Below are 26,741 nucleotides of genomic sequence, written 5' to 3' on the forward strand. Positions count from 1 at the left end.
ATTCATAGGAAATAATAATTTAATGTTTGATCGTTATCTGAGACTGAAGTCTGGTTCCCTCCTGTATGAGCACTGGGACACTACGCAGCTTTGCGTGCTGTGTGTGAGCGTAGTGACTCCGCTCCTCACGGCAGCCCATTAAGATCCACTTAGTGCGGCTGACGTCATAAGCTGCTTAGTGCAGCAGGTGAATGGAAGTTGTTTACATCAATGTCGGACTAAATGATATTGCACACATGTTTTTGTAGAAAGCAGAATTTACTGACCTGCCTGAGTAACAGCGCTCCGGAGTTTTACAGTGTGGAAGTGAAGTCTGGAGTTTGAGTGACCCGAGCAGCTGGGATGGAGTGCAGCGGCCAGGTAACTGCTGCGTCACCAGGGGGTACAGAGGGAGATCTGTATCAGTACAGTATGTGTGTGAACTGATCCACTGATGTCAATGTGAAATCTGTGAATGTTAAACTACTTCTGAAAATGCAAAAGAGATTTGTGAACTAAAAAACAATCATTTGCAAATATAAAACGACTCTTTAAATATACAAACATATTTCACAAATAAATACACTTGATTTATTTACAAGCAAATTAAATGCTATCTGTTTATATCTTTCTAACCTTTTCAACTCCTTATCAGACGTTTATGAATCCAGTTTGTTATTTTTGGATCTTGATTCTACTCTTGTAGATTTGCATTTTAAACACGGTAATGGCCTCCTAATTACATGGTTTCAGCATGTCAAAGTAAGAACACACAGTCTGGTGACTGCTGTTTCTTTGTTTTTGTACAACAAGCAGCAAGTGACATGCATTCATTATTATTTTATGTAAATGTGAAACAGTGTGTACTAGTGATTCTATATTTGTTATATAATTTACAGGAACTGATATGTAGTGAAGTAAAAGTATAAAGAATCACAAGATTTTGAAAATGACGTAATGAAGTACCTCAAATTGTACTTAAGTAAATTAGTTTAATCTCAATGGTTGTGTCTGTCCAGTGTAAATGTAATGTGTTCATTCATCTCACACCACTAACTGTGAGCTCAGGATACAGCTAGTATGTTATATGTACAAATCATTTATATTTGTTTTTTTGTGGCATCAGTGCTATGGCACCAGTAGTCACACATACACTGAAATAAAAGCTGTGTTAATCCAGTTAAAATAAGGACACAGTTGTCACATTTATAATGTTTCCGGTCCCACCCACCCCCTTCAAAAAGCAAACTGAAGTTCAGGTTTACACTCAAGGGCTTAAATGGACAAACAATCTCAGTTTTACGCCGAAATTCAAACTGAGGTGATTTGTCCTTGTCCCAGTGGCCACCTGGGTTTGAACCGAAAAACCAGCCCCCTTACCTACTGTTTTCACCAATGGAATACATCGAAATATTTTGAACAACTTTAGGACGAAGGACAGCCAGATCAGTGACCAAGAACAGTGTGACTTTAGACATTCCACTGTAGGAAAGTAAACTTGCTGATCTGTGTTTCTCCATCATAACAACAGGTGACACCCCGACTGCTGATGGCTGTGGGGACAGCTGTGATTGGCTCTCTCCAGTTTGGCTACAACACTGGTGTCATCAATGCTCCTCAGAATGTGAGTATTCTGTTGTGTGAACTGGAGTGTGGCCTGTGCTAGAAGCATGTTTTGGGGTTATCGTGGTAACTTCAGGGTTTTTATCTTTTATCTTAATTGTATCTTAAATTGTATTACTGTCCTGATTTTCGCTCTCTCTCTGTTGCTGCTTAAACTCCTGAATTTCCCCACAGGGATTAATAAAGGTCCATCTTATCTTATCTTAACTCTGGGTCTTCAGTCCTACAACGCTGGGTCACTTCTTACTGGGGCAGATTGCCATGGTTACTTATACTGAACACCTACTTGCCTGATATAAGAAATCCACTCGGGGAAAAGCACCACCTGCTGACCAATCAGAACTCTGTGTGTGGAGTTTAGGGCTATGAAGTCATATTACAGGATAAAGGAACAGTTAAACTGCCATATTCAGGAAAGACGGCTGTGCAAAAGTGTGCATTAAAAAAACTGTCCCCAGAACAATATGACTACACATTTGCGGTAAGCAAATACTTAACTATCGTAAAAGGATCTTACTTAAATAGCTAATAATGATCCACAGCATAAGAAACCTGAGAAGTAATTCAGAGCAATGGGTACATTCTGCAAGTTTACAACGCGGACATGTCACACTTATCATTATTATCACAACACATAATTTCACATCATATTTGTACTTCTCTGTGTCAGCTTGTTGAGCTGCATGTTGCTGTGCAACACTTCAGTCACACACTCAGTAGCGCACACTGTATTCATTCAAGTGTTATTTTGCTACAGGTTACATACTTTGATCAATGCAGTGAATGATTTTAAGATATGAAAACGTATACAGAAGGGTACTTGAACATGTAAAAGACAGAAAAATAAAACAACATTAAGTAGACAAATGTAATTATACTCAGATATACTCATGTCGTAAATAAGGCAGTGATAATGTAAATCTGTTCATTTATGTTTGTGATTGGTCAAATTTTGCTAACTGGTTTGACTTACAGAGTTGATAACCAGCGCCGTAGATCTCGTTTGTTAGGGTTGGTTCAGCCAGATAACAAAGATATCCAGGGTCTGTTGGACGGGCTTCGTCTACAGGCCTCTGGTGACAACAAAATCAACAACAACAACTAAACCAACTCACTAAAACACAAGCATATACAAGTAATAACAGATTATTACTTTAATGTATAGTAGGTACTATAATCTAGCAAATAGTACATTATGATTAAATTGCATTCCACAATAATGTTTGTATACAAAAAAACACTGTCTTTTATTGTCTCATGTTCAAGTAATTTTCAGATCTAGTGTGATTGAAGAAAAATTATCTGTAAATAAAAACATCTTATCTCCAGTATTCTAAATAATATATACTGTATATTATTCTGCAGCCACATAGACTCCATTAAATGAAACTTTAGTTATGTATGCAGGATGAAGATGTCAGATGCCGCTGTTTGAGTCGAGCCAGGATTTGAGTATTTTACATGTTAACCTACACCTCTAAGGCTGCTGACAAGCTTCTGTTTCTGACAGATATCTGAAATGACAGAGACCAGAGGCCTGTACTACGAAGCCGGATTTTCCTAACCTGGATATGTTTGAGTTAGCCGGTTGGCCCAATCCAAAACATACGCGCTCTTGCTAAGCTGTACTACGACGCTGGTTATCAAGTGGATCGCTCAAGCCAGCCGTGTCCTATCTAGTTAGGTGCGCGTTCACATGAAAGGGGTGGTATTTGGAGCATTCGACCAATCTCAAACATGGACAAGCGTACTGACAGCGCAGCGTCATACTTCCTGAATGAAAAGTGAACTTTAATATTCGTCAAATATGAAGAAGTTAAACTTTAAACATCCATGACTTAAACACTTTATCCAGGATAAAAGCCACATAGCTGCACATGCAAGGTGAATACAGCTGGTAAAAGAAAAAGTATTTGAATGCGTACATTAACAGGTTTATGATATCACTGCCCCGTCCAAGACACGATCTGACTTTAATTAGGAGAATTTGACTCGAGTGTTTCGTCAACTTAATGTGTTGCTTAAAATAATACTTCTGCATACAGTATATGACACTGTGAGTGTTGCACGGCCAGATACGGCTCAAGAAGCTGACTCAAATAAGGAAATATATGATACATTATGATGTGATATGATATGAATGATAATGGGACACATCGACGTCTGCACTCACAGTGCCACGGACTGTACTTAATGTTACTCTGATCCGGTTACTTATGTTGTGGCAGATATTTAAGTAAGCTTTCTTAACGCTAATGTTATAATAGTCCGATTGCTCTGAAGATGGGAGGGGATATTCTATTAATTTTCACGTTCACACAGTCAGTTGATTTTTGCCGGCAGTTTTTCTGTATTTCCTCTATCCTGTAATATGACTTGATAGCTTTAAACTCCGCACACTGAGCTCTGATTGGTCAGCAGGCGGTGCTTTCACTGAGTTGATCTCTTAGCCTGCAACCTAACCTCCTCCCGAGGAGGTTAGCCGCTCAGCATAAGTTACCATGGAGATCTAGCCCGCTAAAAAGAGAACCAGCGTCGTAGGACTGGAAAGCCCGAGTTTTCCCTGAAGTCAGCCGGCTAAGAGAAAATCCGGCTTCGTAGTATAGGCCCCAGGTTAATGAGGTTAGGATTAAGGAGCTCAAATTTACCAGATTACCAGGCAAATTAGGGTTGTTGTGCTTCAGGACTACTGCCCAAACTCATGTGACCCCTTTAGTTAATTCAAACAATAATAAGTGATGACCCAATGTGAAAATCCCAAACATAGGGGTGGGTGGGTGGACCAGCATAATTAACAGTGGATTGGCATTCCTCCAACACATTTTCTTTTTCTTACCGGTACATTTATTTTGAAAAATAATCATATGCTGGTACGGCTATTATGACTTCTTATCAAAGCTACCATGATTTACTGTGGTTGCAACAGCTATGGATGCATCTAAAGCAGGGGTGTCAAACTCAATTTCATCGCTGGCCACATTAGAATTATGGTTGCACTCAAAGGGACGGTTGTAACTTTAAGACTATATCAATATACATATATAAATATATAATATATATTTAATGTATTATATTATATGATTGGCTCTTCATTGGATTATTATCAGTTCTGGTAATAACATCATAAATAACTACTTCTGAAAGCAGACGTCTAGGGCAAATAATTGAAAGCAAATATTCAGCAATTACACCAATTGTATTGTATATTATATTCTTTGCAAGCTCTTGTGGGCCACATAAAATGAGGTCGCGGGCTGGTTTTGGCCCACAGGCCTTGAGTTTGACACCCCTGATCTAAAGTAAGACCTCCTTGTTCTTGCAAATCGAACTATTAAAGGTGGGACATGTATTTGTCAGCAGACATAGATATAATGTTGTATTATGATAGTATTAGCAAATCAGTACTATGTTAGTACTAACTGGAATCTATTTCTTGACCAAATTATTGGAAAGTTAAACAGTAGGTGGTGCTGGAGGAAAAGTAAAAGCATCATCAAAGTGTGTATGATTCATTCTCTGACATGGCACGACAATCTTTCAAAAGCTGTTGAGATATTTCATTCTGAAAAATAAAATAGCTACCTGATGATGGTGCTACAGGGAAAGTCACTAATATCGATTTCAGCTGGGAGTGTAGTGGAAATCTGTCTATTTACACATTAGGCGCGTTCACACCAAGTACTTTTCCCACAATAGTTCATGAGAACTTTAGTTCATGAGAGCTCTTTTAGTTCTGATGAACTAAAGCAGATCGCGTTCACACCAAAATGAGTTCCTGGGGGTGGATTAGGCAAATGAACCGCTGACGTCACTTCTTCTTCTTCTGCTTTGGGTTTACTGGCAGGCCGCAAACAACTTCACGGCGAGTACAGTAGGTGGCGGTATGCACCTTAAAGTTGCAATCCGCCAAAAAACCAAGAGAAAAAGAAGAAGAAAAACCTCCCGCGCCCACTTGCTGTAAATGAGGCGTCTGTTTACCTTCCGACCTCACACATGAGCTTCGTCTGAGTTATTTAAGCAAACACAAATACAGATCGTCGACCCGTCAAATGCAATAGCAATGCTGATTCGGAAGCGAAGGCGGTTAAGAAGGATTGACAAAAGGATTGGACGACGACATGCACGCGCTACGCTACGTGTGAAATGAATAAACTGTGCCAGGTGTGTCGTATGCACACTAAATAGGCTAAGCAGCTAACACACCTTTATTATATATCCTCCTGAGAGCAACTGCATCCGTCTGCCATGAACCCTACAGAAACCTACGTGTTAGTTTTGGCCCATAGTGGCCTCCATTTGTGTCGTGTAAAATGGGGGAAATCAAAAGTTAGCAAATCCCCATGTTCATGAAAACATTTCGTTTTAGGTCAAATAATTATTACACTGCTCTGAAACTCACTACACTAACTCCTAAGATGTTCCCTTACTATAATTAATTAAAAATATTGAACTCACAACACTGGTAATAACAAACTTAACCATTTCTCTTTCTATAAATAAATAGTGCTTGTGTTGGACGCCATTTTGAAATACAATGAAATTATCTTTTTGAAAGCCACAATAAATAAAGCTTCGCCAGTTTATAACCGATGAAACATGATGGTATCAGAATAATAAGCAAGCTTAGTTACATGAAATGTAATGAAAAATGTAAGATACAGGCTCTGTTTAATCGCCATGTAGGTTCTCTTTTATTGCACACTCAAGACAATATCAATAACAGCATCACGCTGTCCCAGGTGTGTCGTATGCATGTAAATAGAAGTTAACATTTTCAATATCAAATAAAGTGTCAGTAGTATCAAAACATATATATATATATATATATATATATATATAATAACAATAGATAGGCTCAGCAGCAGACACACCTTAGTGCAAAGTGAAGTGTCAGTATTAATAACAGTGGCATATATATATAATCACAATAATACAACATTAACTGTCCCAGGTGTAGGCAATTTGGGGTGAAGTGTCTTGCCCAGGGACACAACGACATGCTGACTGCAGTGGGGATTGAACCTGTTCTCCCCTGATCCGAACACCAACGCACCAGACCACTGCACCACACGCCTCCCAACAAGTCATTGTACAGTTTATCAACGACGACAAGTTTTTCTTAATTTTTTTATTGAAGGCCTGTTGGATTTAATCAGCTCGCTTTGCACTGCCAGAAGCCCAGCCTGAAAGGTATTTTGTTGCTCCACCTGGCGTGCCGACACCTCCACCTGGCGCGCCACCGAGTCAGCATGGCGCTGCATCACCATGAGCAGCTGGTCGTCCGATTCCTGGGCCTTGTGTGAATGCAGCAGCCGTTCGTCGTGCATCTCCTTGGCACGCAGGTCCTCATTCTCCTTGCTGACCATGGCACGGCAGTCCATCGCCATGATGGTGTCAAGGAAGCTGTCATTGCGTGCCCGCTTTCCTAAGGTGAAATAAGCAAGATACAAGATCAGTTTAATCGCAACAACGAGACAACATTGTTCAACATTGGACATGGTGCAGGCAGGGACAGTGTATAAAATGCAGGTGTAAAGTAGAAGATAAGATAGGATCAAATAATATCAAATAAAAAATAAATATCAAAGTGCCCTTATTTATTGTTTTGTGCTTAATGTATGCTTGAACTTTGTTTTATAGGGATTAGTGGACATCAGTTAGATGTGTAACCTTCTTTCAAGGCCAGAGTAGTTACAGTGTAATTGGATTGACATCTAACATAACATGGCTGAGTACAATTATAACAATCAATAAAAAAAAGGAAAAATAAATAGAATTTCAATTACATTTCTACTTAAATGTGCAAAAATATTAGAACATCAGTCTTTGTGGCATGCAGGTAATCAACTGTTTAAGCTTCTACCATTAACATGTAGAATGAATGTTGGAAATGACTTGAAATTATAGCAACTACAATGTATTGTTAGAGGTAGCATTATGTCCAGCTAGCATGCTAATTGCTAACGTTATATTATCGTTTTATCCCGGAGGGGAAAACTAGTTTCTAATCCAGAGAGAAACACCTCGCCTGAAACACACGATTAGTGCCATGAGTTATTGAAGCAAATTACAGAACATTGCACACTTATTCACAAGTCAAAACGTGTTCATAGCGGGCACGGCTGAGAATAGCTAGCTAGCTAGATGTTGTTAGCCAGCTTGGACCTATGATAGCAAGTTCTAGCATGGCTAGCTCGATCTACTGAGCAAATAAAAGTACATCTAAGACCAGTATTGTGCAGATTAAAACAGTGCAGTGCATGTATTTTATTTTACCTTCGTAGTCGTCCCGACATGACTTTGCCAGGGCTGCTAACTTTGCTGAGCCACGGAAACTGCATTCAGTAGAAGCTTCTGAATGCGGCGCTTCGCGTCCTCCGAGTAAATCGCCAGAAGCGCCGACACATCCTCATCACTCCACCGCTCCGATGATTTATTTAGTGTTGCTATAATAACTGCTTTCACAAAAGTAATCTCTTCGGGTGCGCTGGCCGAAGCGAGCAAATACAATGGCCGCTTACAAAAAAAAATTCAGAGTCAAACGGGCGTGGTTTGCATTCCGCACAGCCAATCACACGTATGAACTATTTTCTCCCACGACAGTCCCTGCTCTCTAGCAGGGACTGAAAAGCGGGTCAGATGAACTAATTTGAACTACTTTAGTTCCTGGGGCTTTTTGGTGTGAACGCAAATATATCGTAGTTCTGATTAACTATTGTGGGAAAAGTACTCCAAAGTACTCCGGTGTGAACGCGCCTATTGAGACCTGTTTGTGGTTCTGTGCTTCAGATCATTCAGGGCTTCTACAATGAAACATGGAGCAGCAGGTTTTCAGAGCCCATCCCTCAGAGCACTCTCACCGCTCTGTGGTCGCTCTCTGTGGCCATCTTCTCTGTGGGAGGAATGTTCGGCTCCTTCTCAGTCAGCCTTTTTGTCAATCGCTTTGGCAGGTAAGACTCCTTCCTATGACCAAAAACATTATTAATCACACTTTACCTTTAAAAAGACAAATAATATATACTCTTATATCTCTAAAGGAAGAACTCCATGCTCATGGCCAATGTGCTAGCCTTTATTGCCGCTGCATTTATGGGCTTCTCCAAGCTGGCTGCCTCCTATGAGATGCTCATCATTGGGCGCTTCATAGTGGGTCTCTACTCTGGCCTATCAACTGGCTTTGTGCCCATATATGTGGAGGAAATCTCACCCACATCTATCCGCGGAGCATTAGGAACTCTGCATCAACTGGGTGTAGTCATCGGCATACTGATGGCACAGGTGAGATCCCTAACTCCATTTCCCATCTTCAGTAGCTTCAGAATGAGACAAAGAGACTCCATGTAGTGTGAAGGTATCATTATTAACCCTCAAATTATTTCTCGATTTTTAGATGTTTCCTTAAATCACCTTTTAAATGTACTTGTTATAATGTGGCACCCCAAGTGTTACATATCAAAATGTTCAGGACAGTCTCTGGTCTTGCTAGAAATGCAAGTCACTCATCTTAGAGCACTATATGATGAGATAATTAGCTCTAAAGCTGAGAATTTGACATCCGATTTTAGAAATCTTCAAAACACAAATGTACTCGTCATCCAATTTTTTGGGTGTTTTAGATTTGGTTTACCAAAGTCTTTGGTTCACAAAAGTAGTGAAATATATGAATTACACTGTATATACATGTGTCCTTCATGTCTAAAATGAAAATGTGTAAATTCGAATTTTTTGTAAAATAGTTGTCTATCACTCTACTTTTACCACAGCAGGGACTGAGATACATCAGAACTGATTCATGACTTCATATTCCATACAAAGGTTAATGTGATGCAAAACATATTTATAAACCAACAATTTATTATAAATATGTTTTTTTCAACCAACTATTTATATAAATCGAAGAAACTGGAAATGGGCTGCTGGGCTGCTGGTGGCTGTGTTGGAGGTACGTGTGCTGTACGAGACCTCCTTGCTGGCTGGGTTGATGGTAATGGCTGTGGCAGAACCTTTGTGCAGAGGTGTATCTTGACCTGGTGGCAGGCACAGATGGAGGTGGAGGCAGCTGTAGTGATGCTGGTCCTCTGGTCCTTGGTGGTGATGGCAGTGTTGAAGGCCCTTGATCCACGGTAGAGCTTGACCTGGGGGCAGGCACAGATGGAGGTTCTGGCTCCTGGATAAACGCCTCCTGTGGGCCACTAGACCCAGGCAGCTGTGAAACCTCTCTGTAAAACAAATGAAAAAGTAGGACAATAATTACTACTAAGTTCATTGAAATAAAGTTCAAGTGAAATGTTGCCCAAGCACAAATAACAATGCACACCTAAAAAGAAAGTTGGGGAGGTGGGACAGGAGTCTCTCTCTCTCTCTCTCTCACACAGGTATTTCCAGTTACTTTACATTCAGTATAACATCACAGACACACATATAAATAGATATGACAAATCTGTATCTCATATCTCATCTGTACAGAACAGTGTGATAAAATACATGTCTATAGCCACTATAAATGTCTGGGACGAATAAAGGATTATTTTATTAATCTACACATGTAACCTCACTTTTACACATGAAAAAACGTTTACACAGAGTAAACGTTTACGAATGGAGAGTCTATTTTGTCCCAAGAAAAAGTTCATGACTATCGATAAAAAAAAAGATCGATAAACCTATTGTTTATTTTCGCGGTATTCCCCACACAGTACAAGTACACTATTACTGTAATATTTACACTTAAACTAGAATTAAATGTTCTGCGTGTGTGTGCTCGCTGCTTGTTCCGACACACATTAAGAATTCTTACCGTAGCTTCTGCTGTTTACACTGCTGACGGGCGGACCGCTGTGTCTGTGCGGTGCGGTGTGACTCAGGATCTTTCTCTGTGTAACATTTAATTTATGTTTCAAATGTTCATTATTACAGTTTTATTTTATATTTTACGTAAAGCACAACGTACCATGCTGTTATAATAACGTTCTTTATCAGCCTTTGAAACTAAAACCATTTTGGGAGAAGAAATATATATAAATAAAAAAAGGATTTTCGTTAATTCAGGCAATTAGTCGACAACCGTATTTTCCGGACTATAAGTCGCTCTTATCAAAAAATGTGTCGTTAAGTGAAAAAATACATATATAAGTCGCTTCGGTGTATAAGTCGCATATATCCACTGAAGTCTTCATCCTCTGTGTCGCTGTTAAAGGTCCCATGTCATGGCCATTTCTACTGATCATAATTCCATTGTTGAGGTCTACTAGAATAGATTTATATTGGGCAATTTTCCAAACTCACATTGGTTTCTCATACAGCATCTCTGTAAAGTATGTGTATTCACTCTCTTTCCTAAACGGCTTGTTGGAGCTCCTGCCCCCCCCCCCCAATGTGCTCTGATTAGTCAGCTCGCTCACTCTGTTCTGATGAGTCTACCACTATGGTCTACCACCGTTACAGCGGAACATCAGTGATTATGTATTACAATGGCGTTAGCAACCAGAAAATGACACCAGTAAGGACAAACAGATGAGAATGCTGCGTGGGGTCTGGGTGCCGTGTTGGCTGGACGTTGCGCGGATCGCGGCTTGCTGCGAGGAGCGGACAGTTTTTTTTTTTTTTTTTTTTTTTTAACCTTTATTTAACCAGATAAAAAACATTGAGATAAAATCTAATTTTCAATGCTGACCTGGCCAAGAAGGCAGCAACGTTACACATAACACATAACACAAACATATAAAATACAGAGAACATAAAGAAAACAAAAGACGAAAAAGCAGTCACTACATTGTGCACATTAGGACAATAAAAAAAGTACACTACTTGTTACTGCAAGAGCAGCTGGTGGTGAGGACTTCAGACAACTTCAATTTAAAACATGAAATAGAGACAAGTGCCCTCAGTTTAAGGCGTGATTGAAGGTCATTCCAAGACCAAGGACCATAATAAGAAAGACTCCTTTTTCCAGCCTCAGTCCGTACAGTAGGAACCTGGAACCGTATCCAGGCACTGGATCTGAGTTTGTAAGAGTCACAAACTGGAGCAAATCTGACACATATGTAGAGTGGAAGCTTACCTAAAATGGCTTTATACATTAATAAAAACCAGTGCTGCATCCTACGCATAGTAAGTGAGGACCATCCAGTTAGGCTATACAATGTGCAATGATGAGTCCTATAGGGTGCATTTGATATATAACGCAGTGCAGCATGGTAAAGTGGGTCAAGTTTGGCCAAAACAGTGGGACAGGCAAATCTATAAATGGTATCACCGTAGTCCAGCTGGGACAGGAATAAGCCAGAGACCAACCTTTTACGGGATTTTTTTTTTACAACCTCACAGTGTGAGCTGGGTTCATTTCCTGCTTGCTGTGTGGGGTCTGCGAGACAGCGAGACATCGCGAATGGACGCGGGAAGGGCGGGATGCTGAGGGAGCACCCACAAACCCCCCCCCCCAAACACGGCGCACCTACAGTGTACGCGCGCCACAGTTTCTCCGCTGCGAGACTCCACTAGCAGCGCGTCACAGTTTCGCCGCTGAGAGAGTGTGTGTGTGTGAGGAGCTCCACGGATTGGTCCATTTGGACCAATGGGTCCATTTGGGTATGGGCACGTCACTGTACCCAGGAAGAAAACAATGGAAAAAGAGAAATCTCCAACGAGGCGTTCTGGGGCAGCATAGACAGGTCTTTTCTGTGTTAGAGTTTTACTCGTTACAGGGTGTACTTTGAGGGTTTGTGACTTTGCAGACCGTTTACATGCATAAAAAGCTACATAACACACAAGGGGACGGGTAATAACCGGAAAAGCATGACATGGGAACTTTAAACAATTCCGCCAACTCCGGTGGAAGATGAAGCAGCATACTGCTACAGGCTGTCGTCAGACTCACCATCGGAATCAGCTCGGATTAGACCTTTCTGAATCCCGACAGGATGATGTCGGTCGTCATTGAAGCCCATGCTGTGTCGAGTCATCCCACAACGGCCGTGTCTCAATTCAGGGGTTGCATCCTTCGAAGGGTGCATTCGTAGACCGCATACGTCACTTCCGCCGAAAGAAGGCTGTCCCAATTTTAAAAAAAGACGAAAATCCTCCGAATGCAGCCCACGAATGCGGCCTACTTTTCCCCAATTTGAAGCATACATCTGATGTACACTCCGCGGCCTACCATATCCCAGGGTGCAATGCGCGCAGGGAAGAGTGAGTTTTTTTCAAATGAAATGGCTTCCGGTCTCCCCAGCAGAATGGATTTAAAAGCAGCAGCAAGCGGAGGAATCACTAATAAATGTGAGTATTGGGTTTGTTTGTAGCCTTTATTTAACCAGGTGAAAGCCCCTTGAGATCAAAAGATCTCTTTTTCAAGGGTGACCTGCAGGTTTTAACTTACTTTAAATTAACTAACGTCACACACGTCAAACCCAAGGGGCATTAAAACGTACACTTTCGTTAAATAATACGGATAAATATGTGACGTTAGTGACGCTAACTAGCTAGCTGGACCTACTGCACTGTTGTTTACACTTATTTTTAATTCAATTCCGAAGTTTACTAAAGTCATACAGAGATCTTGGCTCTGTTATAGATACGTTATACTTTATATTACATAAATAGACCAAAGTGAAAACATTTAGACCGGTATAGCCTACAGTACGGTGGGATTTATAAAATGGTACCCTGACGTGTAGCTGCTGTTAGCTTTATTTATTTCTCTGACATTTTGCAATGTTTTACTGTTAATTAAACTTGGGGACAACATTACAACCTTTTCATTCAGCTCATGCTGCTTTGAGGTAGGGCTAAAAGAAAAGCCTATTTTAAATATTTCCACCAGATTTGATCATCTTTTATTTAGGTTAAAGTGTATTTAATTGATCCTAATCCCATAATAATAAGACAATCAAAAATAGACAGCAGCCTTTTGCTTGGTGTTAGTTTGTGCCGTGCTGTCAAAGGGATGCACGTGTGACTGTCTTCATCTCTTTAGTTTTTTAAAAACCAGAACAGTAAATCATTTTGAATGATCCTTTAGGGATTGTTTGTCTGAAATGCTTAGAGTTAAATTTTGCAATAATACTTTTGCAACCCTGCTGTGTTTAATATGATTAATTCACTTTTTTTTTTTTCTCTTGTTTTTCTCTGTAATTAGGACAATTCTGGAGAAATGGATCTGCTGGAGAAGGACCCCTAATCTGAAAAGTGCACAGCGGATCATCAGGACAGAGCTGCCATCCACCTGGACCCCCCGTGGTGCTGGAGAAGGACCCCTAACCCCAGCGGATCATCAGGACAGAGCTGCCATCCACCTGGACACCCCGAGGTGCTGGAGAAAGCCAAACGGCGATCAGGAACATCCTCCACCCAGACCTCTGCTTACTGCACTCCTACAGACTTGTGTCTTAGTTTCAGAATTAGATTTTGTATGTGTCCTTTCTTTTAACCTCTTAAGCCCTGAGCCTGTTTTTCAGGTCTCAGGCTCGAAAATGACATTCCCAGAACAAATGACCATATCTTCCCTTCTAAAAGGGTTAAATTAATAATCTTTTTTCTCAAAGTAATGATAAACCTGTGAGTTGGATTTAGAAAAGTCAGAATCAATATAGATGTTTTTTATTTTAAAGAAAATTCAGATTTTACATAGTAAAAAACTGTAAATTATAGTGTCCGTCCAAAAATTATTTTTTACAGATAGTGAAAACTACCCTTGGATGATGGGTTAGTAGACTAAAAGCTTTAGGAATCCAAAGTACAACATATAATAAGTACCCTGTATCAAGATTGATGCAAAACAAGTGAAATTTGACCTTTTTAGAGAGATTTAGCCAAAAAACCCCACTTCTGTGGTCATTTGGGTGGATTTGACCTATCTCTGGCCCCCCTTGCTCGATTTTGATGAATGAAATCTCTTTATAACCGCTAGAGCCAATGGAATCGAGGGAAAGTTATATACACACCAACACGTTAACAAATAAGGAGTGAGAGTGACGCGTTACCAAAACCGGAAGCTGCATACACTCTGGTGGCTACCATTAGCAGCTAACTTTTCCGCTCCGATTTTTACATAAAAAATTGAATTATGGATTATAAATGATGTTGTGATGTCTGTGTTTGCTTCCCCTGTCGCAATTTAGGATCGCTCAGTGATGATACTATACCTAAATAATCAGTGGAGTCTCAGCTTTAATCGGCTATATTGTATGTGCAGCTACGATAAGTAATAAGGGTATTTTTATCTTGAATTGTGTGCCGCAGTGCGTTAGAAATGTTTCGCTCAGGGGTCATTTAGACGCTTCTTATGAGACTTGTGTTTTGTTTTGGTAAAAATGGTTCATATCTTCAGTTAGCTGAGATTATTCCCGTTAATCTGGTGCTACACATTAATAGTTTCATAAATGTTAAGAAGCCCTGAGACATTATCTCGAAAACAAAACGGTGGGAGGGGTCCAATGGGGGGACCGCTGTGCTTAAGAGGTTAATAGATATTTAACGATTATAGCTTGAGTCTGTCTGATTCCCCAAACAACTGCTTCTATATACTTGCTGCACATATAATACAAATAAACAACTCGATAAACACACTTTTGCTGATATTTCTTTTACTGCTGGTGATGTTAAATAACATGATTGATTTCCTCTGTCTCAATGATGAAAGTTATAATAATAGAAGACATGAAGCTGCAGAGAGAGGATGGATATATTCTTACCTCTACTTTGTGATAAGATGAAAATACAATTTTAAATTGTAATTGTTAAACACATTGTTTATTTCATTTACTGAGGTTTTAACCATTATTTCCAACATGTGTACATAAGCAGTGGAATAATAGGATATCTCTAGGTCATTAAACTGTCTTCAGTTTAATTTTATTAATACAAAAAATAGGTCATAGAAAATGTTTAATTGTGTATTTCAGCAGAGCGGGGGGTCACGGTGCTGCTGGACCTGGAGGTGCTGACCTGGAGTCAGTGGGACATCATCTGGGCTGGTTTAGGGGAAGAAGGAGAATATAAACTGTTATGATCACAGCTATTAAGATTAGAACACTAATATTGTTAAGAATCAATCTATACAATGCTTTTGTTCATTTAAAAAACATATTGTTTTATTAGTAAAAATTAAGACTTATTTTAAATATGAAATAATATGAATAAATTACATCAGCTATATATAATTTATATAATATTTAATTTATAATTTCTCTTTATTTAATCGCCGACGGTGATCTCCAAAAAATGTAAAAGTAAAAGTAAAGTTTCTGGATCCTTTTCAGCTGAGTTAGCTTGTAAACTAATTTGCTAGCAGGCTGCTGGAGCAGCGCAACCGAACAGCACGTATCACGTGACGTAAATACGAAGCGCTCCGTAGGTTAGACCGTCTCATTTCGTAGGCCGCTCGGTCCAGCCTACCCGGTCTACGTGGGCTGGGTAGGCTGCGTACTCCGAAGGGTGCAGCCCCTGAATTGAGACACGGCCAACATCTTCGAAAGTTACGTGACGCATCCTCCCGGTTGCCGTGACTTTTTTCTTCTTAGGTGGTACAGTAGTTTTCAGTTGTCAAGATTGTATACAGTGCCATCTATTGGCCATAGTTTGAACGCAATCAGACAAAATACAATATATAAGTCGCTTCAGAGTATAAGTCGCAGGACCAGCCAGACAGCTAAAAAAAACGCGATTTATAGTCCAGAAAATACGGTAATCGCCTGAATTGATGACTATTAGTCAGAGGTGGGAGTAAGTCCTACATGTGCAAGTCATGAGCAAGTCTCAAGTCTTGACCTACAAGTATCAAGCAAGTCCCAAGTCACTGTGGTGAGAGTCAAGCAAGTCAAGTCAAGTCATTGCTCAGGTCAAGCAAGTCAAGTCAAGTCATACGAAATTCTGATGAATAAGCCCAGTTTCCGCATTTAAATCAGTTAAAAGACAATGGTTATGAAAATGGATTCAACCCACACTATGATCTTCATTACATACACAGTTAATAATTTGAAATCTAATTTAGACCGATGACAATCATATTAGATTAATATTAACCCCAGAACTGCAGACAATATAGCTAGGACTCAATCAAAAAGTCTGTTCAAAAAGGCAGAATTCCAGGTAAGAAAATCATATATGGCATTTGCCATTACACATATTTAATTTAAATGTCTGTTAACACTAGAACCGCCAACAGCATCAGCACCTACATAGATATCATTTTCAAATCATTTAATTTGTTCCTCTTCATCATTTCCTTATAAACTAAGTAGGACGATTTAAAACTCACTTAATTGGTTTAATTTAGAAATTGCTTCAGTTTATCATCATAACAGATCAAAAAGTTGAGATTCATTTTTACAATAAATCAAGGAATGATGCACTTCTACAAACAAAAACAACATAATTAAAACATTTAAACAAACTACTAAAAGTAGATGAACTACATTATTCAAAAGTTTACAGTAACTTCTGATAACACAGGGGAAATAAACGAGGCATCTCTTTTCCTCTCTCTCTCTCTCCCCTCTCCTGACAGCCTGTCAGTATCGGGGTTAGTACAAATGAATCCCTTGGAGGTTCTAGTGTTCATTTACCGTTTTGTCTTCTCTTTGCAATGCTTAATCGATTTGAAACCAAGTCTAATGCTGCGTTCACACCGGACGCGATGCGAATATTCGCTTCGCTCTAATCGCTCCTATCGCATCGCTCTAAACGCTCGAGTTTCACCACGGCTGCCAGCTGTGTTTACTCGCATCATTCAAACAAGACGCGCTGGCTCGGGAGCTACAACTACAACAAAATGAACATATTTAACCGTGATTAAATTGTAATACACGTTTCTAAATGATGCCGAAGTAACAACATACTGATACCGGTTAGTAAAAACCATGAATTAATGCTTGACAAGTCTGCAGACAAGACGGCAGGCGAAAAATCTTTTAAAATGCTTGTTTTCTGAATGAAGATCGGGTCGACCAGGCTAAGCTAATGTTGTATATGCTCATTCCACACTCATAACAACGGCCTACAGACATAAATAAACCAGCGACTGTATTCGCCATGACACAGACAGTCTGTGGTTTGTACTTGTTTAACTTTTGTCCAGTTTCTGAACAGATATGAGGAGCTGTGAGCTCTGTGTGCTAACTGCTAACAGCTAACGGCTGATGTTGTGTGGTTGAATGTCAGTGACGGCAGGCTGAGATCCTCACCGCTGATTGGCTTCCGCGAGAACGCGTCACGTGAATTTGACGCTCGAGTTGAAAAAATGGAACTCTCGCGTTTAACGCGGCACCGTTCAATCGCGTGATTCGCGCTGCGTCCACCGCTTCATGCTCACTGTCGGAGCGAATTCGCGTCTGTCCGCGTCTCTGCATTGACTTTACATGTAATCGTGCCGCCCCCAAACATCGCATCGCGTCCGGTGTGAACGCAGCATAACGTAGCTTAAATTTAACGTTAGCTTTCTAGCTAACACAACGCATTCACGCACCTTTCTCTGTGGGTTTTTTTGTAGTGACGAATGAAGTTGGATGTTGTGGTGGTCCTGTCACCAATCTTTATGCTGCAGACCCTGCATACCGCTGTTCTCTTCTTATTAGCGTCATTGACAACATAATCCTTGAATCCAAACTTGACTATTTGTGGAGTAACGCTAGCCGCTGCCATGTTAACTGACACTCTAGTGGGTTGCCAGGTTTGCGCGCATGGCGCTATAATCACCCAATCACGTTTCGAAAAAACGAAACGTACTGTAATATCTCAATACAAAAACAAACGCAAATATTTAATTTTAAAAAGTCAAGTCCTTTCAAGTCATCTGTCTCAAGCTTAAGTCAAGTCTCAAGTCATGAATACCAAGTCAAAGTCAAGTCAAGTCTTTTATCAATGTTAGTCAAGCAAGTCTCAAGTCCAAAAATATGCGACTCGAGTCTTTCTCGAGTCAAGTCATGTGACTCGAGTCCCCACCTCTGCTATTAGTCGATTAGATATTTAGTAGACGGCAGCCCTAGATAGCATAGAAGTTGGAACCTGATACTGAAAAGTATGGTTACCTCGCTTTTTCACACAAGGTAGAGTGGTTAACAATAAGAATAGTTATTCTCGAAGATTCCCCATAGTTGAAGTAATGCGCCTCTGTTATAAGGCCATTTATCTGAGGATTTACTCTAAAGTGCCTCGCAGCTAGGATCCTGTAAGTACATGAGCTTTTTAAAAGCCAAACCATTATAAGGGCTACTGCATTGGCATTATATTTGCCAAACCTTTCTAAGTGCTACATACAGGAGGGAGAAGGGTTTTTCTTCTTGCTATTGGCCAAGGTGCAGTTGAAACAGGATGGTTTTGAAAATGCACTGGAATATCTGTAGACTTATGCTGTCTCATAATTATCAGAGCCTGTTGCATTCACAGCATGGTAGGCCAGTACCAATGTCTTGAAGAAGATTCAGGCAGCTACTGGCAAGCAGTGAAGGGAGCGGAGGGGCGGTGTAGTAGTGTAGTGTTTGAGAACTAAGGGAGGTTGAAAACCAGTCATTATTAAAGTTTCTCTGGTATTAGATGGGTGATGTTAGCACCAACGCTAATCTTAACAGTTTGTTGTTACCATATTGTGGCATTAGCCGTTTTCTACCGACATATTTTTATTTATGATCTTACTTGTGATAGTCTGACATCCTGTGTAGTCCATGTATGGATTCCACCGGAAGCAATTACATCAGTCAATAAATAATTTCTATTAATATTGGAAGTTGTTAGTTTGTTTAGTATGTGGCCGTGTAAAAAGCGAGATAATGTGCAGCGAGGCGGTCCTTATTGAAAAAAGAACACCCATCAGGGTGGAGGGATCTGGTCACCCTGTCGGGGGTTCCTTTATCAATAATGACTACCTTGCTGCACATTATCCCTTACTCATTCTCTACACTGTATCCGAACTGTTCTGATTTGCCCCCAGCCACCGACGTAAGCCTCCAACATATTACATTCTTGGTCCCTGACCAGCAGTTTTTTGGTTCCACATACAAATCGGCAGTTGCGGTTGAAACGGGAAGAACTGGTTCGCAATCGTGCAATAGCTCCAAGCTGGCCCCGGAACCGATTTGGTGGTAAAGTGGTATATTAGCACTATGGACCTTGGTCTCCTCTTCTGGCAGTGAGAGTTATTATAAAGTGTCCACATGAGCTTTAGTCTGCAGTCCGACCGGCTCATATGTTTTGGTTCTTTTCGTAGCTCCTCATAGCAGAGCATCACACTACATAGTTAGTTAGTTAGTTAGTGTGAGAATAATCAAAATATCAACTGTTAATGTGTTTTATTGGGTATTTTGTCTGGCCATATAATATGTTATGACATTTTTTTATTTGGCTACTCCACTAGAGTGCGACCGAAGATCTGAATGGAGCAGCAAGCGCTAAGACGCGTGGAGACGCCTATGTGCCAACACAGGGGCCAATCAGGGCCGCCGCTCCCTACTCCGCAGTTAACCCGCAGCGAGGCTCCGACAAACTAACAGTTCACGAGGTTGCAGCGCTCGCGACACATGAGGGACTTGTGGGGGCCTCATGAAACACCTTTGCCTGGGGCCACAAGATGGCCAGGGGCAGCCCTGGGGCCAATATAACCTGACCCCTCCCCGCCAACTAATGGGAGAAGACTTTATTCAATCTACAGAGATAGTAAAATGTGTTGTGATGAAGAGATCAGGACTTCTTCCTGTGATTCTGAGAGACAGAGAACTACATTTTATGTGGACTGTGTATCAGTGAAATAGGAGGGGATCTCGGCCGAGTACTTTTGTAGACTTATTGTATCATCTTATTAAAATACTTGACGAGAAGCTTCATGGATTCTTTTCAGCTACTCCAACCTCAAATTATAGAAACGCAACATTAGTAAAGTGTCAATGATCTCAAATTAAACTCACTGTTTACATTGCTGCTAGTGCTAAACCGGAAGAACAAGGACATAAGCGTTTAAACCGGAAGTGGGGAAAGGGGCGGGGCTACATACGTTCAATTAGAAGACATAGGTATGTCATGTTACGAGGGGGATAGGATAAAGGAAAAAGTGATCAGACATATAAAGTTGGGTTACAGAGAGGTTAGACTTAGAGCAGATTAGACATAGAGATTTTTACTAATTGTATGAGTAGGTGGGGATGGAGACCATGAGAGTACATTAGAAGTAATGGTCAAATGATTCTCCTGTCTGAATATTAACTGTTAAGCCCGAGAGCCCCCTCAGTTGGGGGCTGCAGGGTGTTTTTTCACGAAACTGTGTCTCAGGGCATCTTAATATTTAAAAACCTATTAATGTGTTATACCAGATTAACGGGAAGAATCTCAGCTAACTGACGATACAAACCATTTTTACCAAAACAAAACAGAAGTCTCATAAGAAGCATCTAAATGACCCCTGAGCGAAAAAAACGCATTTGGCACAGAACTCAAGATAAAGATACCCTTATTACTTATCGTAACTGCACATAAAAGATATCCGATTAAAGCTGAGACTCCACAGATTATATAGGTATAGTATCATCACTGAGCGATCAGAACTCGCGACAAGGGAAGCAAACACAGACATCAAAACACGTAGCATTACGGAGCAAAAACGGGACATCGTCTCACCTTAGCTGTTATTCTGATCAAAAGTTGTGTTCAATGGCATTGAAACGAAAAAAAAGCTGCTGAGGGTTAATCCATAGGTTATACCAATGTGTCTGTCACTTTGAAAAAATTATTTATAATCCATAATTCCATTTTTATGTAAAAATCGGAGAATAAAAGTTAGCTGCTAATGGTAGCCACCAGAGTTATCGCAGCTTCCGGTTTTGGCTACGCGTCACTTTCACTCCTTATTTGGTAACGTGTGTGTGTATGTGGGAGTTCCCCTCGATTCCATTGGCTCTAGCGGTTAAAAAGAGATGTCAATCACCAATCGACCAAGGGGGGCCAGAGATATGGAAAATCCACCCAAATGACCCCAGAAGTGTTTTTTTTGTGCTAAATCTCTCTAAAAAGGTCACATTTCACTTGTTTTGCATCAATCTTGATACAGGGTACTTATTATATGTTGTAGTTTGGATTCCTAAAGCTTTTAGTCTACCATCCCATCATTCAAGGGTGGTTTTCACTATAAGTAATCTTTTTTTTTTGGACGGACACTATCATTTACATTTTTTTACTGTGTTCAATCTGAATTTACTTTAAAAATAATCCATAACATCTATATTGATTCTGACACTTCTACATCCAACTCACAGATGTAACCTTGCTTTGAGATTTTTTTTTATTAATTTAACCCTTTTAGAAGGGAAGATATGGTCATTTGTTCTGGGAATGTCATTTTCGAGCCTGAGACCTGAAAAACAGGCTCAGGGCTTAACAGGTTAAAGTCACTGAGAAGTACAACTCCAGTGCTAGTTTCAGCTATGTTAACTACAAGGGCGTCCAATAATTCCCCCAGAGGACTGGAAGAGGCTGCAGCAAATGCCTTACGGGCCGTCTCCACGGCAGCGTTAAAAAATCTTGAAACGCTTCTGCCCATTCACTTTGAATGGGGTGACGTCACTTTTTTTCGCTTTCGCCGAAATGCATTGTGGGCAGGCGAGCGGAGATTCTCAGGATTTTCAAGATCCAAAGTTGAACAATGTTCAACTTTTGAAGCTGAGGAGGAAGCGTCAGCCAATCAAATCCCGTGTACGCAAATCTGACCGTTCAAGCTCTAGCCAATCAAACGGCGTGTATGCTGGGAGAGAAATACCGCAGGTCATTTCCTCATATTCCAAAAAATGGAGGAGAAATTAGCGGTAGCGAATCAATCACCCGGTGCTTTATGACCAGACCTACCGGGATATAAACCGGAGGAGCCAGGCATGGAGGGAGGTGGCAGAGACAGTGGTAGGTTTTCGCCTGTTTTGGGGAGTTTATATCCAGTTTACTTCGGGCTTTTTTGCTTCGTATGTCGCGGGCGGGAGATTCATGTGATTGGTTGCTCGCAAAAAATCCTCAAGCTTCAGATACGCCCACCTCCAAGATTTTTTTAACGCTGCCGTGGAGACGGCCCGTTAGAGATAAGAGTCTGTGTCCACACAGAATATTGGGCACACTACAGGAGAAAGTGAGGCTGCTCTGAAATACATAGAAGAGAAAATGGGTAAAATGTTCTATAGTTCTATATGTTCTATTTATATTATCATGCAGTTTACCATTGCCTCATTGGCAAGCCCTCCTCCCTCAATAATTACCGCCCCATCTCCAACCTCCCTTTCATATAAAAAACACTTGAACACATCATCGCCAAACAACTCCACAGCACAGAAACTGCACTCATCAAAGTCCTCAATGACCTCCTCACCTCTGCTGACACCGGTTCCCTCAATATCCTCATCCTCCTTGACCTGAGTGCAGCTTTCGATACCGTGAGCCACAACATCCTGCTAACCTGACTCAAGGACATCAGTATTGAAGGTACTGAACTCAGGTGGCTCCAGTCCTACCTCTCCAACCGATCACTCTTCATCTCCCTCCCCAACCACTCCTCTGCCACAGGCCCAGTCACCCAAGGCGTTCCCCAAGGATCAGTACTCGGCCCCCTCCTCTTCATCATCTACATCCTCCCCTTTGGTCAGATACTCCGCCACTTCAACCTGGACTTCCACTGCTATGCCGATGACACCCAGATCTACCTCAGCTATGGCATCAGCTCACCCTCCCTCAAAAGTCTCCAACTGGTTCAAAATGCAGCCGCCCGACTCCTCACACACACCAGATCATGGCACCACGTCACCCAAGTCCTCAAAGAACTTCACTGGCTTCCCGTTTCCCAGCGCATCAACTACAAAATACTGGTCCTCACTTACAAAGCCCTCAACCATCTCAATTAAGAGATTGTCTTTGAATACTTCATATGCTTTTCTGAGCAGAAAAGGTTTCAAACATTACAGTCACATGTTCATGGCAAGAGTCTGAAAGTCGTTGAAACACCTGCGTCCTTGAGACTGCAAACCCTGCCGTCTGGTAATACAGAGAAACACAGTTAGTTATAAATTAAAACAAATCATTGTGTTATGTGAGAAAGAAGGACTCAGTACTTTCCCACTCATGTGAAAGACACCTCAATAAGCACAACTAAATGGACATCAAATTACAGTAAAAATATAATATTAAAATGTCCAATACAGTATTCAAACCCACACCCTATGTTGTTTTTGCTGCTCTACTACTTCAAATGAAAATATCCAAGTTATCACTGCTGGTATTACAAATCTGAAATATTTATCTGCATCTGTGCATCAGAAATACATTTATGAATTATTTTTAAAAGGGGGCGTTTTTTATTCATATACAAGGATAAACAACTGTTTTTGAGTGCATATACACATTTTTGTGGAAAGATATGAATTCAAACGTATAAAACATTTGTACCTTGGCAATACTCAGTGTGTTGTGCAAAGTTGTGAGTCGTGTGTTGTGCTTGTTGTGCAGATCTTTGGGATGGATTCGTTGATGGGGAACGCTGCTCTGTGGCCCCTCCTGCTGGCCTTCACTGTGCTCCCCGCCCTGCTGCAGTGTGTCCTGCTGCCCCTCTGCCCAGAGAGCCCCCGCTACCTCCTCATCAACTGCAAGGAAGAGAGCAAAGCCCGCAGCAGTAAGACACACACACACATTTTACAAAACACAGGGTTATAAACAACATCACTTTGAAATGTAGAGAAACTGAAGGTCAGCTTATGCATTGTTACATTTTGCCAGAAATATTAGTGTTTATCACATATATTATCACAAAGCTTTATATCGAAGCTTGCTCAGCAAAACTATCAAACACAACATTAAGGATCCCAATACCCAATAGAAGGAAAGTTAGTGTTACCCAAAACAAATATGAAACAGAAAACAGTCATATACAGAGCCATGGTCGGCTGGAATTCATTGGTGTTCCATATTATTCAGGAGAATTCCAAAGTACATTTCAAAAGTCTGCAAAAAAATCTTCTCCGTATCGTAAAGTATAATTGAACTGTGTATGTGGGTATGTACAATTATTTGTATTATTTTTGGTTTGGCTTAATTCGGGTCAAAATAGGTTGATTTGTCATTTTTCACTTTATATTGAATTGTGAATTGCATGAAATGATGAACAGTTTATTTGTATTTTATGTATGTTTGGCTGTGTGAATGAGGATCTCAGGGAGAACAGCCAATACTCTCGCTAGTGCTAATGCAGATCTTAATAGAGAATAAGAATACAAAAATAAGTACACATAAAGTTAAATAAAGCTATTAGTTCCTGTAGTGACAGTTCCTGTAGGTAAGTTTAGTATGAAGGTAGATATGGTGCAAAATGCGAGAGCGTGTAAAACCTGATGTGAGCACTTGCAGAAAATAAATCTGAGCTTGTGTGCATACAGTTACACTTGTATAAAATATCCATGTATCTGTGAACAACATTTGAAGTCACAGAAGAAAAAAAAAAGTTGTGTAGCTTGTAGAAAAAAAATGAACTTCGTGATAAAATGTTCACTTGCAGAAAAATATATATATTTTTAATATATTTTCCATTACAACTGCAACTTGGTTATTACAACCTCTCAAATCAGTCATTACAACTTCACGAATCTGCTCTGTGGCAGTATAAATCGACGAATCTGCGGCCTTGACTTTTGCTACACTTCTTGCGATGAATGTGTCGCTAAAGTAATTTTCACCTGTAGATGTGGGGAGGGAGGGGGGTTGGAACGAAGGGGCGGAGCTATTAGAACGACGAGGCGCAAGCTCGGGTCAGTCACACAACCATGTCAGGTCGAACCGGATGACTGCGGGGCCCCGCATGTTGCCCCTTTCACATCAACGCGGTTCCAGGGCCGGTTCGGAGCTTGTGCCTGATAAGCACAGGTTTTTCCTGTTCACGCCGCAGCGGAGCCAGCTCTTTTCCCCGAAAACCAGTTCTTACCAAGCTCGAAAAAAGTGTTGGTCTAGAGGCAAGAACCGCATACGTCACGCTTACGTCGGAGGGGGGCGAGATTAACCTGAACTAACAGTTTATGGAGAGTACGGCAAATAAAAGTTGAAACAAGCAGTAGCGCTGAGCAAAGTGACTAGAACTCAACCACACACTTGTAAAAAAAACACACTTTATAAAATCAGGCAACACTAACCAGTAACCAGGCTTCGTGTGATTCTGTTTATTTGTACCTTACTTTGACCATCCGTTCGTTGTTATTGATCATTGTGGAGAGCAGGCAGACGTTTTGTTTTGTATTATAGCAGCTATCAGATGGAATCAATACCTGGGCTGCACAGGTTGTGATGTCCGACTATCACAAGTAGAATCATAATTTAAAATATGCCGGTAAAATGTGCCTGTAGAAAACGGCTTATGCCACAATAGGATAGCAACAAGTAGCCTAGTCAATATAGTCAGTTTAGCTTTGGTTGCTATGCTAACATCACCCATTGTATACCAGAGAAACTTTCATAACAGCGTTGTAATGCCAAACAGCGTCAATTCATACTGAAACACATTCACCTATGGGGAATTTGGGGATATGTATCAGCTGCTTGTGTGACAGTCAGACAGTGAATACTTTGCAGCGGCCGCTGCTGTGAGTTAACGGGAGAATAAACTCCAGTGGACAGCAAGCAGCACTGCAGCGGTCGGTAAATGCCGCTGTAACACATTAATAAACAATGAACCACGGCACTCTGGAGAAAAGTATAAGGTTGGAGAAGTAGTTATTTAATTTAATCTGGCTTCATATGATAACACGATCATCGACCCGACGCAGTCCCCCATTATTGTTGTTGTGAGCGAAGCACGGAGCTAGAACGGGAGCTGCGTTGGTGTGAAAGGGGCAACAGTAGTCACTTGTGTGTGACTAGGCGCTTTCACACCAGAGTACTTTTACCCGTACTTTTCCCATTTAGTTCCGTTAGTGCCTGGAATTTTGCGTTCATACCAAAAAGAGAACTTAGTTCAGAGAACTTTTACCCCCATTTGTAGTGCCTGCTAGAGAGGTGGGACTATCCTGGGGAGAAAAAAGTACCAATTTCTGATTGGCTGGGTGAATGGCAAACCACGCCCCGTAAAACTCTGAAAAGTTTTTTGAAGCCGCCATTGTATTGGCTGGCATTAGCATTATTAGCATTAGCATTAGCCCCGCGCACCAACA

The 26,741-nt window shown here is 40.8% G+C and overlaps 1 protein-coding gene across 1 annotated transcript in view; it reads left to right on the top strand.

The window, feature by feature from the left end:
- The first annotated feature begins 200 nt into the window (after window positions 1-200).
- LOC117481485 (solute carrier family 2, facilitated glucose transporter member 1-like) overlaps window positions 201-26,741 on the top strand; it is a 37,309-nt gene continuing 10,768 nt past the window's right edge. The window contains exons 1-5 of the mRNA XM_034129184.1: window positions 201-360; window positions 1,511-1,603; window positions 8,392-8,552; window positions 8,640-8,880; window positions 24,058-24,220. Of these exons, the coding sequence (XP_033985075.1) occupies window positions 343-360; window positions 1,511-1,603; window positions 8,392-8,552; window positions 8,640-8,880; window positions 24,058-24,220 (676 nt within the window). The 5' untranslated portion in view covers window positions 201-342. The remainder of the gene's footprint in view (window positions 361-1,510; window positions 1,604-8,391; window positions 8,553-8,639; window positions 8,881-24,057; window positions 24,221-26,741) is intronic.

This window comes from Trematomus bernacchii, unplaced genomic scaffold (genome assembly GCF_902827165.1).
Source record: "Trematomus bernacchii unplaced genomic scaffold, fTreBer1.1, whole genome shotgun sequence".
Classification (NCBI taxonomy): domain Eukaryota; kingdom Metazoa; phylum Chordata; class Actinopteri; order Perciformes; family Nototheniidae; genus Trematomus; species Trematomus bernacchii.